The sequence below is a fragment of the Triticum urartu genome, chromosome 5A (genome assembly GCF_056163025.1).
Source record: "Triticum urartu cultivar PI428250 chromosome 5A, HENAU_Tu73, whole genome shotgun sequence".
Taxonomy (NCBI): domain Eukaryota; kingdom Viridiplantae; phylum Streptophyta; class Magnoliopsida; order Poales; family Poaceae; genus Triticum; species Triticum urartu.
In genome coordinates this window covers 214017982-214034843 of record NC_141877.1, presented here as the reverse complement: position 1 = coordinate 214034843, position 16862 = coordinate 214017982, and the positions used below count along the sequence as shown (strand labels likewise).

The following is a 16862-nucleotide window of genomic DNA, read 5'->3' as shown; positions in this document are numbered from 1 at the left end:
GGGCGGCGGCAGGTTTCTCTCGCCGGTTAACGGCGGCTACGGCATGCAAACGGAGCACATCAGAGGGGGGGTTGGGTCAGTGGATCATAGAGAGTGCAGCAATGCAGACGGCGAGCTCGGAGGAGGTCTGAAGTGAGCAGGACGGCAGAGGCGATCTCGGCGACCCGAGGAAGAAGAAGCCGTCGGGGGCGGCACTTCGAGGCGTCCGACATCGCGTGAGTAGACGGAGAGGACGAGGGCATCAAGGCGGAGTGCCTGGACACGACCGGGAGATGTGGCAGTGGCTCTGGGCGTGGTGAACGGTGTTGACTGCGGCGGTGGCACTCGAGTGACGCGAGGGAGAGAGCCATGGGAGGGGAGAGAATTCCAGGGGGAGTGAGAGGCGGTCGGAGAGGTGGCGTGGCACGCGTGGACGCGTCCAGATCATCGGGGATGCAAGAAGCCAACCAGGAGGTGGCTCGGGCGTGTGGCTGCGCGCGTCGGGCACGCGCCCTCGCCTACTAGCGCGAGGAGTAAGGCGACAGGGAGCCCAGGTGGGCTGGTCCAGTGAGCTGGGACGCCAGGTGAGTAGGCCCAGGTGAGATCTCTCTCTCTCTCTCTCTCTTTATTTCTGTTTTTCTATTTTATTTCTTTGTTTTTTGGATTTAGTAAAATACTAAAGCACTTTATAAAATGCTGAAATAAATTGTGGACACATACTGGATTATTCCCAACAGCCCTCAACTATTTTCAGAATTATTAGAGCATTTAAAATATTTATAGGAGTTAAATCCCTCCAATTCAAATACAATATGAGTTAATTCAAAAATCCAGGATGTCCTAGAAATATGTTCATCATTTTTGGCAGAGGTTTTCACCTTAATAAAAAATCATGAACTTTTCTGGAGGGCATTTTGGTTCATTGAAAAGATTTGAATTTGAACCTAGTTGAATTATATCTGGTGCTAGGGTTTGAGCATCCCCATTTCAAATTCATTTAATCTCAAACATGATGCATGGATGCAAATGCAACTAATTGCAATCAATACTCTATGGCTGTGACACCATCTTTCTCTAGACCTAACTTCTTCCTCTCTCTTTCTCTCTCTCTCTCTCTATCTCTCTCTCTCTCGTTAGGTTTGTCTCCTACTCTCTCGTCCACATACATACAATCTTTCCTGCCCTATCTGCTCCATCTTCGCAAGCTCTCTCTACATGTTTCATTCACACATTGGGATGTGTTAAAAATGTTGCTTTTATAATGGATGATGTGGAGTTATGGTTGGTTTTGTTGCATCCTACAAAGTAATAACTACAAATGCATTTAGATTCTCATTTGACTAGGATTATGTGAGTTTGAGCATATTGTGAAGTACTATAGACCTCGTATACGTCTTGGAATTCAACAATGATTGTAACTATTGAATTGTGTAGACCATTAGATTCGAAGTCAGTAGCCTAATATATTTATTTCACAATTACAACAAATGATTAATTCACTACAAACTAAGAAAACAAATGTGTACTCCCTCCATTTTTATTTAAGTCCGCGTATTAGCATTGGTCAAAATCAAGTTTTGTAAACTCTCAGAAAGTTTATAACAAAAAATATTAACATATACAATAACAAATAAATACCAGTAGATTCATTATTGAATGTACTTTCACATCATACATATTTGTTATGGTAAATGTATATTTTTTTATAAACTTGGTCAAACTTTAGGAAGTTTGACTTCGGTTAAAGCTATATGCAGAGTTAATAAAAACGAAGGGAGTACTAGTAGTTACTAGTACTACTAACTACTAGTACTACTCGTTAGTTGCTTTGCCCAATCACCCAAGGCGCCACACGAGGAGTTCAGTGTCACAAAATTTTGAGGTCGCCGGGAAAATCTCCCGCGACCTTGATTCGAGTAGTGCGAAGTTACCGTCATAGCCTTTGGAACAGGCCTACGGATGACGCTTGGTAGGGGGCTGTTTTCGTAACTTCAGGTTCACACTACCCAACCAACCCCACCCCGGCACCCAGAGTAGTACACCTGAATACTCCCAATTTTCTATCCCCGCCGCAAAATAAACTTCTCCACGGCACCGCAGCCTTCGTGCTCCTCCCCTTCTACATCAACGCACTCGTCCACCGCATCGCATCTGCCTCATCGACGACCTCATACGCCGCATTGGAGCTGGTCCACCGTCGTCATCGTAGACAGAGCTTCTTCCCCGGCACCGTCTTCCACGGTCTCGGATCTGCTTCCCGGAAGCCGACGCCAAGCGCAGAAGCACCACCGTCATGGACAATGAACTTACCCTGGTTGCCAACCATGATGCATAGAGGCCGCCACGACCATTATTCTCCTCCTCGATTGGTAATGTGTGTATTGAATCACTTAGTAGTACATGTGCAGTTCCAATTTTGTTCATACCTACCGTTCAAATTTCCTGGTTGTTATTGTCCTCGTAAAAGTAATTGGTTATAGCCTCCATTGTCCAACAGAATATCAGCTTGTAATTGTGCGTCGCTCGTGTATCGCGTTGTGCTTGGGTAGGTTCTTCATCTGCAACCAGTAGTTTGGCAAATGATGGAAAGTTTTTTAGGACTAGCAAGATGCCCATGCGTTGCATAGAACATCAAGATGCATTTGAATGAGTAGTTTATCTTGTGGGAGAAAAGGATGAACGGGGGAAGGCCTTATTTGCAAATCTGGAGAGGGGTGTGGATATCTTTCTGCAAAATTGCCATGGTTTCCTTCCTATCTGTCGGATATAAATCGGATGGCCTATATTGCAGAATGGCAATCACACCATCATCAGCAACTCTGTTTTTTTAAAGAAAAAAGTAGATATGAATATTAAATATAAAATAAATATAATAATAGAGAAGAGAGTAGAGATAGCAGGGACGTCAGGAAAGGATCACGCGCGCGTGGGAAAAAGCGGCCGGGCGCGCGCTAGTTTTGGCGCGCGGCGTCCGACGCATTTAATAAAATCCAACGCCCTCCCACCGCTTTGTGCCTTGCCACCACTCTCTCCCCGCTCTGTGCCTCGCCACCTCTCTCTCCCCGCTCTATGCCTCGCCACCGCTCTTTCTCGCCTCGCCGCCGCCACGCCACCATGCCGCCGCGTCGCCGGGAAACTTGGGGATACCGCGGCGTGCGCGCGCACCCCTCCGAAGGCTTCTCCACCTAGATCCGTTTCCGCGGGATGCACCTCGGCCTCGGCAATTTTGACACCGCCAACGAGGCCGCCCACGCGTACGACGCAGCGGCGTGGCGCCTCCGGTGGCCTCATAGAACATTGAACTTCCCCAACATGCCGACGCGGGAGCGGGCGCAGGAGCTCGCGCCTCTGCTGCGGCTTATCACCGACGAGGATCGTCGCGACAACCGGAGGCAGGAGCACTATCTCGGCATCGCCGAGATGGACGAGGAAGTCATGGAGCTGTGGCGCCAGCACTTCCCGCAGGACATCATCAACGAGTGTGAGTTCTATGCGCAAAGGAGGGCGGAGAGGGAGAAGAGGAGGGCGGAGCAAGCCGCCTATCATGAGGACAAGTGTACGCGAAAAGCGGACGCTCAATTCAACATGAGGCTAGGAGCAGTGTCGCCTTGGAAATCTGACGACGATCGGTATCTTCACGCCTACATTGAGACGTCAGAGGAGGATATCACCAACGAGGAGTTGGACGACGAAGAGTCGTTGAACTATCTATTTTTCATCTATCTATTCTATATATATGCTGAGAACTATGTCTCTACTCTCTACTCTCTAGTCTCTAGTCTCTATCTCAACACTCCGGGCCTGCAAAAACTAGCTATTCCGGCGCTGTAAATGCTTTTTTAATGCGCCGCGCATTGCGCTTCTGTTGGAGATGCTCTAACATGGCTGACAAGTGCTTTAATGTTTCCCACAAGACGCATGAGTATTACTACTCCCTCCGTCCCATAATATAAAAATGTTTTTGACAGTGTAGTGTCAAAAACGTTCTTATATTATGGGACGGAGGGAGTAGTGTATTTTTCTTGCCATGTTGAGATTTTAAAACCACAAGTGCGAACATGCAGAGGAGCAATGAAGACCAAACACGAGATATTGGGGACATATTCAAGGAGCGTGGCAAGTTAAAGAGGAGCTGCACCAAACCTCTAAACGAGCTTTGGTAAGTAACACTATTTAAATTACTTTTGTTTAGCCTCGTGTTCTTCGATGTGTATATGTCGTAGTTTCTGTTTCTCTTAGCCTCGTGTTCTTTGATGTGTAATAAGAAGAGTCTTAATCGTCCTAATGCTTTCATTTTTAGCTTGATATAGGAAGTGGGTGTTCTCACCTTGTAGTCTATTTTTTATATTTTTCTTTTTGAATTCAGTTATCCGAGTCCTGTTTATATGGCTTCTACTAAATGGATCTGTGTTGCTCTGAGTATTGATCTAAAAAAGAAGTAACTTCATGTCAGGATGCAGTTCCTGCGAGGAGGGAAGTATGGTCAACCTCGAGATCATGTTTCCAAAATGAGGCTGGATTACACACAAGGTGCCAGTTCCCTAATGATGCTGGATTAGACACAAGGTGCAAATTCCCAGATGATGCTGGATTACACACAGCCAGGTGGAGTCGGCAACTGTTTGTGTCTTCATGGCTCTAGTAAAGGCTGAAAGAAAGTGTGCATCAGCCCTTGAAAATGTAGTTAAGTTTCTGAAGAAGCAAAAAGAGCAATCAGATGCTCTCTTCACCCAAGCCAAAGAAGAGGTGGAAGAAGCTAGAAAGAAGCTAGCAGAGGCAGAGCAGGCTAGGCGTCTCCTTCTATCTAAAACTGTTGTCAATACAAATTTTTCTTCATAATAGCTAGGTTTAAATGTTTATCCAGTCAACCTGCCTGTTGTGATGTCCGTGCATCTACTGATGTGGCACAAAATAATTTTTTAGAGTCATGTAATAACAATAATTACTTTCCAAATAATAACGGACAAAGCATTGGACATGGTATAGTTCACGCGCAAGCCCAACATCCCAAGTTCAACTTCCACATCAAACTCATGTTCACAGATATCTGCACATTCATAGATAATGTCCGCAACCATGATTCACTTCAAAGCCAAAAAAATGTGAGGAGAGTTATAAATAAAGAAGAACATCTTGCTCCTACTACCAGTGCAAGCACAACAAGTCAAGACCATGCGTAATTAATTATATTTTCGTCATTTTTTGTATTTTAAAATGCCAGTCGGCTCGCGGAAGGATGTGTTGCTGGCACACAGGCGGATTCAATGGAGGCAGGCAGGGCAGTCTAAAGCCGGTTGCATGCGGCGATGAGGTGTGTTCAGCCGGGCCTGCAGTGAGTGGGGCTCTCTTGGCCAGTGCGCCAGTTCAATGCCTGCGCTATGAGAGGTCGCGTCCATGTCAGAGCAATCACTCCCTCCAGTCCTTTTTTGTTTGGGTATAACAAAATCCTATTTTTCATTCACATTTAACAAGTAAAATTCATGGACAAACTTTGACCCAAAATACGATGGGGACTAGTAAAAAAGGACGGTGGTAGTAGTTTTTTCATCGAAGAAGGGTTTCCCCCTTCCGATTTTCATTACTGAAAAGCAACATCTAAACCATAGTATTTGCCCTAGAACTACCAAGTTCAACATCTTGCAACATAAAACCATACAACCATACGCCAAGGAGGTAGTAATTATGAATTCCATTTTTACTCCATCCAATCGTTCTAAAAACTACTTAAGTACTTATAATGCGCCATTGAAAATCGGAACTCTTACCCCGCTAAAAATGATATTTAAAACATGGCTACTCGATCTGTGGCAACTGGCGAGCCACCGCCTCCAGGTCGTTCACTTGTGGTCCCGACCATCAACTCCTATGGATCAAATTATCATGCGAGCTGATTATTCCTACAAAGGTGCGCTCCACCACGTACCCAGTACCCGCGCATGCAGCAATCGTGCACCTAGGGTTTTACGGTTTATTTGTTAACAGCGCCTTTACGTAACTCATGTGTGCGAGACAGCAAGAGACCGACTGTGTACGTGCACCTCTTCTCTTCATATATGTACTCCACCGTTTGTCTGGTGTCCAAAAAATTATACAGTAGTAATAACTACTAGCAATGTGCCAATGCATTGCCACACGATCAAAGTAGATTAATACATATTCACCGATTTGATAGAAAAAAAGAGTCTAGTTTTGAAATATGTATCTTTACCCAATAATAAAGAGAATTGGGTTTCTGCCCGTACGTCGTCGTGTGCGATTTTGCATAAAAGTCCCTCAGTTTATTCGAATGCAACCCGCAGTCCTATATAAAGTGTGTTCCTAAGAAAACATTTTGTTTTTGCAAAATAGCCCCTGTAGTAGTTGAAATTCAGCCCATAGTCCTTATATTCCTTATTTTATAAGGTCTCTTATCCATTCCCAGACTCCACCGCCGGCCACTCACCGCCGCTTGTCGCCGGGGTCCATGCTACAGAAGCCAAGTAATCGAGCGAGGGTCCTAGGGGAACGGCGACGGGGCTCCTCGAAGCCAAGTAATCGAGCAAGGGTCCCAGGGGAACGGCGACAGGGCTCCTAGGAGGGTGGCGGCGCTCCTGGCGACGAGCAGCAAGAGAATGCGAGGAGGTGGCGGGGTTCTTGGTGGTTGTCGGCATGGCGAGGGCCGAAGGGGTCGCCGACGCGGGTGTCGGGTGTGGTCGGAGCAGAGGAACTCGCGCTGCGGCGCGAGGTGTGCGGTCGGAGCAGAGGAACGCGGGCTGCAACGCGGCGCGGGAAGGCGGGACTTGTGCTGGAGCTTGAGGGCGCAACCGCCATGGCATGCGTCCAGATGATGGCAGATTGCCAGCCGTGGCTTGGCGTCGCTAAGAGCCACGAGGTCGCGGGACGCCTGCGTTCTGCTGAGAGACAAGGTGATGATTCAGAAAAATTGAACAAAGATTTGTCCGTCATAATAGATGGACACTCTCGGGAAAGAGAAAACTCGGGGCTCACAGGGCAGCTGCACACTGCACGGGCCACCATCCAAGCCGCCCCATCATCCTTGTGCTACCTCAAGCTGAGTGCACGCATATCCACGCACCAACCGGCGAGATCTGGGCCTGAAGCGCCGCAGTAAGGCGCCATCGGAGGGTGTGCTGGACATGACCACGCAGATCCGGAGCCTCGGGGCAGATCCACGCGGCCCCATCAAGTAGCTGTCGAGCTCGACGGTGAGCAAGACACCGCTGCCGCGCCTCAGCCATAGGCCCAGTCAGCCCCCGTGCGCGCAGGCTCGGCCAATAGGAGCCGCGCTGCAACCGGCCGACGAACGTGAACCGTCAGTCGCGGACAAGATGGCCTGGGAAATCAGATCATCACGGGTGGGAAGGGAGGATCAAGGGCTTGGTTAGGGAGATCCGGGTGCCATGGTCAAGGAGAGGGCGGTGCTTGGTTAGTTGTGGAGGAGGAAAGGGAGATGGGAACGAGGCGCCGTCGACTGAAGCAAGAAGGGCGCGTGGGTGGTGGGTGGCTGGAGCACGGATAGAGATGAGAGGAAGGAGAGCACCGCTGATGGGTGGGTTCGTCGGCGCACTGGATGTCTGGATGTGGATGGATAAAGAGAAAGAGAAAGAAGAGCAACAATGCTGCTGGAGGAATGGCGATGTCCACGCAGTAATGGTCTTGGTGGGGATTTTTTTTGTGTGGATTGATTTCTTTATTGGCTGCACCGACCAGAAGCTGCTCGAGCAACCCTAAAAAAAGAAGCTGCTCCAGCTTGCCATGCGTGCTAGCATCGATTGCAATTCTTTTCTTTCTAAATAAGCACCGATTTACTTTTTTTAGAAAAATGAGCACCGATTTACTTTTTTAGAAAAATGAGCACCGATTTACTTGCTGTTGTTTTATTGTTACTGTTGTAGCTTAATGTTCTAGCTTACCACATTTTATGAATACATCATCAGATACAATAATTAAAATGAGTGAAATATTGGAAATAAAATGAGTAGAAAGAATGTGACGATGGTGCATCTTGAAATTTAGCTTTCCTTTTACAATCCACCCGAAATTTACCTGTAATGGGGGACAGAGAAAAGCTTACTTGTTTATGGTGCTGATGGCTAAGTTCACAGTGCAAAAAAACGGAATATAATGTTGCAAATCAAATAACCAAAATTTTCTAAAAATATAATTAATATAGTAAAAACATGTTTGCTTTCGAAATTAACATAAAAAATTGTACATAAAAAATCCCACTTCAATGCACCACTACTCTTTCATCCAAAAAATCGTTTGCAAATCTTTTAAAATTTCTAAGAAAAACTTTTGGATTGGTTATTAAACTCTCGAATAGTATACAACAATTCCACAGTTGTATATCCCGCTGAAAACAATTACACCATTCTTCTTCCACATGATGATAGTACTAAGCTGAAGGAGGCGCCATCAAAGGACATCCCTATGACTTTCTCAACTTTATACTACATGGTATGGAGCCAACAATCCTTTTTTAGTTGCAGACACCGAGCGTGTGTTTTATTAAGATAAAGAGTGTTTCAAATTCTTCTCGCTTTAAAAAATTCATGCTTTTCAATATTGCTTGAAATTCATGTTTTTCACGCTTTTCAAAACATTGCTCGAAATTCCCAAAAAATGTTCCAACTTTTACAAAAAATCATTTAAAATTGATCACAAATTTTAAAAAATTCTCTTTCACAAAAAACTTGTGCTCATTTTTTTCATTTTCAAAACATGTTTCAATTCTAATCAAATATGATTTTTTTAGTTATTTAAAAGAAAAGGAATATTTGTGTTCTTCAAAATATAAAATAGAAAGCTGATTACTAGACTATTATATGCAACACTACTCTTCTATCAGATGTTAGCGTGACTTCTTTACGTCCACACTTCATATTTCACACGGAGCAGGATTTACAATATTTTTCGCCGTTGCAACGCACGGGCATTTGTCCTAGTATCACTAAAAATATGTTATGTTTCACTCAAAATATATTGCTTTGGCGGTTTTGATGAGATAAGGGAGGAATATTGTTGGTTTCAAGATTCGAGAAGTGGTATATCTCTAATTTCTAATCTTACTAGCAAGATGCCCGTGCGTTGCACGGAACATCAAGATCTTGTGGGAGAAAAGGATGAACGAGGGAAGGCCTTATCTGCAAATGTGGAGAGGAGTGCGGGTAAATTGCCATAGTTTCCCTTCTATCAGTTAGATATAGATCGGACGGCCTATATTGTAGGATGGCATGCACACCATCATCACAGACTATGCTTTTTATAAGAGTAGAGATAAAAAAACAGAGTTGGTGATGATGGTGTGCCTGCCATCCTGCAATATAGGCCGTCCGATTTATATCTAACGGATATTAAGGAAACTATGTCAATTTTGCAAAAATATACCCACACCCCTCTCCACATTTGCAAATAAGGCCTTCCCTTATTCATCCTTTTCTCCCACAAGATAAACTACTCATACAAATGCATCTTGATGTTCCGTGCAAGGCATGGGCATCTTGCTAGTTATTGCAAAAAGCCCATGTGTGTGTTGTGTGTGTGTGTGAGAGAGAGAGGGAGAGAGGAGGAGGATGGAGTGCATGTGTGACAAAGACACAAAGAGTGTGTGTGCGAGAGGTATCAGCTCAAAATGAGGCGATAGTGTGTGTGTGCATGATCGAGAGGGTGTGTCTCAAGAATGGACAAAAAATCTACATAGAGACAAGGAGCGCGAGGGAGACATGTATGCGATAGTGGAAGCACGACTGTGCGGGTGTATAAACCTATCTGGAGGCTATTCGATCAATGTTTGTGAGAAAAATACGAGTCGAGGGTGCGAAAGCGAGAGTTTTGTGTGAGAGAGAGACGGTAGTCGGGAAGGGGAGTGGAAGCAGGAGTTGTGTGTGTGAGAGAGAGAGGGGGGAGTTGGTTTGATCGGTAAACAAATTAATAATGTCAGTTTTATAACTGGGATGAAGACAGAGATGGCAACAAAGATTGTGTCTGTGGGAGAGAGTAATTTTTGTGGTATGAATCATATCTAGAGACATATAGGGTGTGTGAGAGAACCCCATAGAGAGAAAGACAAAGTGAAAGACGAGTGAGACTATGTGTGTGGCGGTGAAAAAGAAAGCTTAGGTACCTAGTGATACCAGAGAACGGTGGAGACGTGAGAGATAATGAAAACCGTGTAATGTATAATGATAGGCAGAGTGTGAAGCTTCTCAAGGGAGACGTCGAGAGACCAGGTTTGCGAAGATAGGAGAAACATGAAGTGAGCGTGCGGTGAGCTGAAGAAAAGAGAGTGATAGCTACATGAAGGAGCATGCGAGAGAGATGGGCATGAAAGGAGTCAACATAAAAGGGATTCAAATATTTGAATTCGAGATGATGATACATGTAATACATACTCAAAATTGATCCATCAAACATGCATACTCATATGAATTCACGCGCATCTATGTTATTTAATATGTAGATATTACTGATCCAAACATTTTAGTAGAACATAATTTGGTTTAAATTTTTTGAATTCAACTTTATGATTTTGAGATCATTGTATTTGTAAATCATATTATACATATAAAGGAGCAGAATTCTTTGTTATGCTTTTGAAGGAATATATAAAAATGATGTATATAGAATTTTATTCCAATCGAAAATAGATCCTGCCCAAACAAAAATAGACTACAAAATGGATTCGAATTGAGTTGGCACGGTAAACGTGCACTCTTGCTCTGCAAAAATTTGAACAAAGCGGGGAAAATCGTAGTAACCGCCCGAAACCAAAATATGTGAGATGGAAATTATTGCCTATCCCTGACACGCAAAGCCTATCAGCTCGATTTCTATAGATTTCGATAGGGGTAGGTTTGTAATTTCACTCAAACGTGACATAACTAACTCTGACCTAGATTCATACATGGTGGGCGCCAAAACACAGTGTCTCCTTGGCCGAAATCGACTCCCTCCTAGATTCATACACGGTGGGCGCCAAAAACAAACTCTCGTCGGCAAATATTCGGTGTATGCGAGATTACCGTCCTATCCCCAACTGACTAATATTGTTGTGATGTAGGAAATTTTAAACGGGGGCTAAGTTTGTAAATTTCCTCGCATTTGAGACAAGCCTGCCCTGAAGACTTGGTTCCCCCTTCCTCTCTCCCTCCATTTCCCCATTCATTCTCCATGGGCGCCAAAACACCCTCTGCACCCCAGCCTCCTCCATTCGCCACCCCATCCACCGCCGTCCTCCTCCACCATGCCGGAGCTGATACCCCTACGTCCCCGTCCATTACAAGAGATCGACCTTTCTCATCCACGGCTTTGGACCGGGATCCTTGCATCCCGTCCTCTCTCTTCATCCCCACCGTCGTCCACCTTGCCGGCACCGCTCCTACGACCGTCTCGTCCACCGCACTCTGTCGCCACCGTGTACCCTCCTAGATCTACTTCCACGCCACCGACAGCCATCGCTATCACAACACCGTCAAATTCTCAACAGATGCATACACGGCACCGCACCAGAGGCGGTACTCTTTCGTATCTGCTCAACTTATTTATCATAGCAAGAAAATAGATCGGCACTGCTTTACTCTGATTTCTTGTCCATCACTTACTTGTTAGTTGAAAGCAACATTGGTTGCGAAGTTTCCTTTGTCCGGTTTGCACCTTCATATCCGCCATGGCATACTCAACACTATACTCGCAATGCTTATGGTTTTCCTATTTTATATTCCACACTAGTTAAATGACAGTAGACTAAATTTCAAAATTGGGTCATTCGATTTTTGAGAGCTCTCCAGAGTTTACCGGTGGGAAGGAAGGGGCTCGGGTGGGGATGGTGGTTGTGGGGGCGATGGTGGGGCCTCGCCAAACGAAGAAAACTCAACGCGGGTGGGGGTTGGGCGGCGGAGGAACACAGGCGGTTGGGGCGGTTCAGGGGAGGGCGCGGGGTCAAGGCCAGTGGTTGGCCGGCGGCCCGTGCGGTGTTCTGTATGGGAAGAATCAGAGATGAGGAAGAAGAAGGATTAGGAGACGTAGGATCTTCATCCAACCACCTGAAATGGTCGACTGACCCAAATGACAAAAGTCATGCGACTTGCATGCAGACATGCCTTTATATTCAGTACCATCATCATAGCTACTTACCATTGCTCCTGAATCCATCAACCTAAACAACGTGCCACTCATAATTCCAAACTTGTTGCTCAAATACGAATCTGATATGATGCTGATATTACTAAAACAGATAACGTTTAGTTGGTTAGCTAATGTTCCTACTTTACTTTCGAAAAGCACGTGCACCACATATAGAGAGACATCAGGGAGTTGCATTCTTAATGCGCTCTGGTTCATCATGTGTGGGCACTGCGCAACGAACATTTTATTATCCAAAATCTTCTTGCTCTTCTTTAGCATGTTCCTCTTCCGTTATTCTTTAATAAGTACTCTCTCCATTCCTAAACACCAGTCTTTGTATAGATTCCACCATGGACTACATATGGAGAAAAATGAGTGAATCTACACTCTAAAATGTATCTTTATACATATGTATGTGATCCATAGTGGAAATCTCTACAAAGACTTACATTTTTGAACGGAGGGAGTGTGATAGTAGTACAGTATGTTCCTTGTAGTGAAGATGAGCAGGGACATTTGCAGTGTAGAGGTCTATACGGTCGGTTGTGATGGACACTTTGAACTCTTCGGGCCTCTTTGATTCATAGGATTTTGTAAACATAGGGCTAGGAATTGTAGTGGCCTGCCCACTTGAATCCTATAAGATTAGCAAGGAAATGCGGGGAGCTGTGTCGCATTTGAGAGTTACACTGGTATTAACAGTACTGCACCTTCAGTTGAAGAGAGCTGGTATCCAAAGCCTTTCTAGCCGTACCAGCAATACTAGCACATATATTCCAGCAAGTTCCAATTTGCTGATTTTACTCCTGATGCTTATGGTTTTCTCGTTATATCTACACTATGATCTATGTAGCTGCTTTGTGTCGCACTAGCAGCAGTCCACTCTTGAAGCTAAACAACACACCAATCCTAAGTCCAAATCTTACTTCTTCAAATACGAATTGTGATATAATTGTAACATCCCAAATTTTCAATTTGAAATGTTATACATAGGTCATGCATGCATATCATATTTTATTGCATTTCGTTTTCGCAATCCTCGAAATCCTAAGCAACTCAAGGACCCTCGGAGAGAGTTAGGGATTTCCAGGTTTTCATATTTGATTTTTATCAAATAATGAAACGAGGATTTTGATTTTAATAATTTTCTCCCCGAAAAATATTTCTTATTAAAATATAAGAGAGGAGATAATATGACCAAAATAATTGAAATATTGGAGGAAAAATATTAAAATCATTTATTTGGATTTTATTCGATTCTATTTGGATTTTATTTGCATTAGAAAAATTGCACGTTTTCGAAATTGCATTTCAGGGCCAAGAAAATGTTCTTCTCGTTCTAAATATTTCATTTAGACGGTGAAAATTTGTATTGGCATTTTTAGATTTTTATTTTATTTTCTAGGATTTTATTTCTATCGACGAAATTGTTTTTTCTTAAAAAAATCTCTCCAGCCGACTGGACCGAACCCAGCCGGGCCGCCGGCCCAAGCCGCCGCTGCCTCCCCGCGCGCGAGCGCCGCCGCCGCCGAGCTCGGACCAGAGTCCGAGCCGGACTCCGCCTCCGCCGCGCCTTGCCCCCTCCTCCAAGTCGCCCCCCTCCCCCTTTATATACGCGCCACCCGGCCCCCCACCACCACACCACCACCGCTGCCCACAGCCGCCCGCGCCCGCAGCCGCCGCCGCTGCCGAGCCCCGCTGCCCCGCGAGCCACCGCCCCGCCGCCCAACCCCGCCTCGCCGGAGCCCCTCGCCGGAGGTGCCGCGCTGGACCCGAGCCACCGGTTTTTTTAGAAACCCTAGTTCATTTTTTAGATCGGTTCGCCGGTTTTTCTCAGTTCTTCTATTTAGCGGATGTTCGTCCGTACGTTTGTTTTAACGAATGATATTCGCCCGTTAGTCGCAGCTAACGAACGCTCGTTCGTTAGACTGTTCGTCAGTTTTCCTTTTATCGGATTTATCTGCGATTATTCTCGATCGTGATTTCTGATCCGATCTTAGTTTCTGTTTATCTTTTCGCTCGTTAGTCGGAATTAGGCGATTCAAGCGCCTAGATCTTTGTCTCGAGACCCTCTTTCTGTTTAACCAACTTGCACAAGTTTTTGCTACTGTAAAATTTGACCTTAGTCCAGATTAGTAAATAGATCTTGTTTCGTTCGCCGTTTGAGTTTCGTTGCTCCGTTTGATTTGATTCTTTTTGTGTACCGGAGTTCTTAAGTTGAACTTTCTGGTCAACCCCTCTTATTCGAGTTTTTCTTGTGCATCTTTGCTTGTTGCTTATGTATGTTATTGTTTGTTTGCGATAGAACACCCGGAGTGCGAAGCGTGTTACTACGAGTCTCTAGGTTTCGCGGATCATCAGCAAGGCAAGTAACACATTGATCATACTCTTTTTCATACCCAATTTTTATTGCATTAGTTCCAACCCTCAAACATTGCATGATTAGGACGTCATTAACTTGTGGGTGGGGAAATAGTTGTTGAGGTAGAACCTATTACCCTGTTACCATCAAACAGTTGGGAGTTACTTCTACGCGTTGCTTATATTGCTATGTTATGCTCGTAGAAGTGGTTTGGGTTCGAGTGAAATCCATGACAGATGTGAGGTTATTAATTAATGGTTCAACTTAAGGTGGAAACTTAAATTAACATCTTGGTGGATTGAGGCACCTGGGGAACCCAGTGTTGTCTGTTTTTTTGGAAATCCCGGGGTATCCGTGTGATCTTCCTATGGACCGCCACCCAGGCTCAAAGGGAACTGAGATGATTCATGCTAGAAACTTCCATGTGCAGCCACAAGCTATTATGGGCTCTAGCATAGTTGAGTAAGTTACGTGAAGCTCTTGAAGAGGTGGATCAGCAGGTAGTGGGTTTTGTAGGTTTGGTATGGTCTACCCAGAGCAGAGAGTTAATGTTTCTGAAAGACTGTGTCTCAGTCATCCGTTTCTCAAACATCATGTACTGCGAGAAATCCAACGGAGGCGATCAAGTCTTGTGGGGAAAATTGCGCAAACCTCTGCAGAGTGTACAATCTAATCATGGTTAGCTGTGTCCCCGGTTATGGACAATCTTGAGTATCTAGTACTTGGGTTATCACATGTATCTCATCACTCTTAATTAATATTGTTGGATTGTTAATTACTTTAATTGGGATTGATTTGGGGTTGCCTTATCAATATTTGTTCAACCACCATGATAGTTAAATTAAAATCCATTCCTTTGCTATAGGGAAAAATTGGCTTTTCGCAAAAATTAGAACCATAGAGCTTTCCACCAGCCAAATATACATGTAGTGATAGCATTATTCTGTTCTTGTCCTACTATGTTACATTGCCATCATATTCCATGTGCTGACCCGTTCTTGGGCTGCAACGTATTATGTTGCAGACTTTTCAGACGAGGAGTAAGGTTTGTTAGGTCGTTGCCGTGCAGCTCAGCTATGTCGTTGGAGTTGATGTACTCACTTATCTTCCAAGCCTTCCGCTATTATCGCATTAGATGGCCTTAAGCCATATTATTGTAATAAGTTCTCTTTTGAGACATTCGATGTAATAAGTGTGTGATTGCTACTCTGTTATAAATCCTTCGAGTACTGTGTGTGTCAGCATTGCTGATCCAGGGATGACACTGAAGCACAGAGACTTGACTGTTTGAGGTCAGGTCGCTACAAGATGGTATCAGAGCACACGCTGAGTGTAGGACACGACCACTAAGTTAAACCATAGGTCACACTTCTCTTCTCATTTCTGACTCCTCTCCATTTTCTACTCTTTAGGATGGCGGATGCAAGGAACAAGTTTGCACAACCGGAGGAAGACACACCATTTGGACGCCACCTGAAGGGAGTTACTAGGTACTTGAACATTGGAATACCAAGCTTCACCGGAACATACAACGCCACTTTACCAGAGGAGGAGCAATGGATGATTCAAGTACAAGTTCCAGGAAGGACCTTCATGCCAGTCACTAAACCCATAGAGTTTTCCTTCGATGCACCAACCTGGAGTTTAGGAAAGAGTATGGCAGCTCACATCACCATGGGACGCATTGGAGAAGTCTACAACAGGGAACTCAAAGATACTATCTATCAGATATGTCGGCACCGAGACGAGTAATGGGAAGTAATCAGCACCAAGAAGGATAGATCCATTGCAGTTTTCATCCAGGAGTTAAACCAGCACATTCGACGTCAGGAGAACCAGATGTGCGCAGACATGATGGACTTGAAGAAGGCGAAGACTAGGATCATCGAGCTGGAGGAGGAACTCAATTTTACACACGATGGATATGAGGAGGAAATCAAGACACTACTGGAGAAGAATGACGACCTAGTTAAGAAAATCGGAGTATTCATGGGAGGACCAGCACCGGGAGTAGAAGACGACGATTCCACTTGCCCGGACAACTACATCATCATCGACGACACTGATTCCGATCCTAGTGAGGATGACTTTGAAGACGAAGCTGGAGCAGACATCATGGAGTCTTCCACCGATCAAAATTTCTAGATGACCACGATATATCATTAGTATTCCCCATGTATTTAGTAGTAGTTGAGCACTTTTGCGATAGTTCGAGACCGCTTGTATGCCCTTGCTTGATTGATTGAGTGAAATGATTGTGTTTGTCTCATGTGCATATGGGTAGTGCTTTCTCATTAGACCCCCTTCTCTATTCTGATCTCTTCCATCTAAACCCATCAGATGCCTCCGAGACATGACCCCGGATTTGCATTCCTGCCGGAGCTCACCCAGTTGA

General features: G+C 44.8%; 1 protein-coding gene, 1 long non-coding RNA gene and 1 pseudogene across 2 annotated transcripts; 2 read left to right on the top strand and 1 right to left on the bottom strand.

The window, feature by feature from the left end:
- Positions 1 to 3093: 3093 nt before the first annotated feature.
- LOC147970827 (uncharacterized) lies at positions 3094 to 3810 on the top strand. The gene has a single exon (XM_087523656.1). The coding sequence runs from the start codon at positions 3184 to 3186 to the stop codon at positions 3808 to 3810; it is 627 nt and encodes a 208-aa protein (XP_087379782.1). The 5' UTR covers positions 3094 to 3183.
- Positions 3811 to 5041: 1231 nt separating this feature from the next.
- Positions 5042 to 7955, bottom strand: LOC125508241 (uncharacterized). Its single transcript, XR_007283284.2, has 2 exons — positions 6967 to 7955; positions 5042 to 6872 (listed from the first exon to the last, which is right to left on the bottom strand). It is a non-coding gene; the product is annotated as an uncharacterized LOC125508241 (long non-coding RNA).
- Positions 7956 to 15880: 7925 nt separating this feature from the next.
- Positions 15881 to 16612, top strand: LOC147970826 (uncharacterized; annotated as a pseudogene).
- Positions 16613 to 16862: the final 250 nt, after the last annotated feature.

What these genes read in the sequence shown, in the direction of transcription:
- LOC147970827 (XM_087523656.1), top strand. Translation starts at nt 3,184, where the DNA reads ATGCACCTCGGCCTCGGCAATTTTGACACCGCCAACGAGGCCGCCCAC.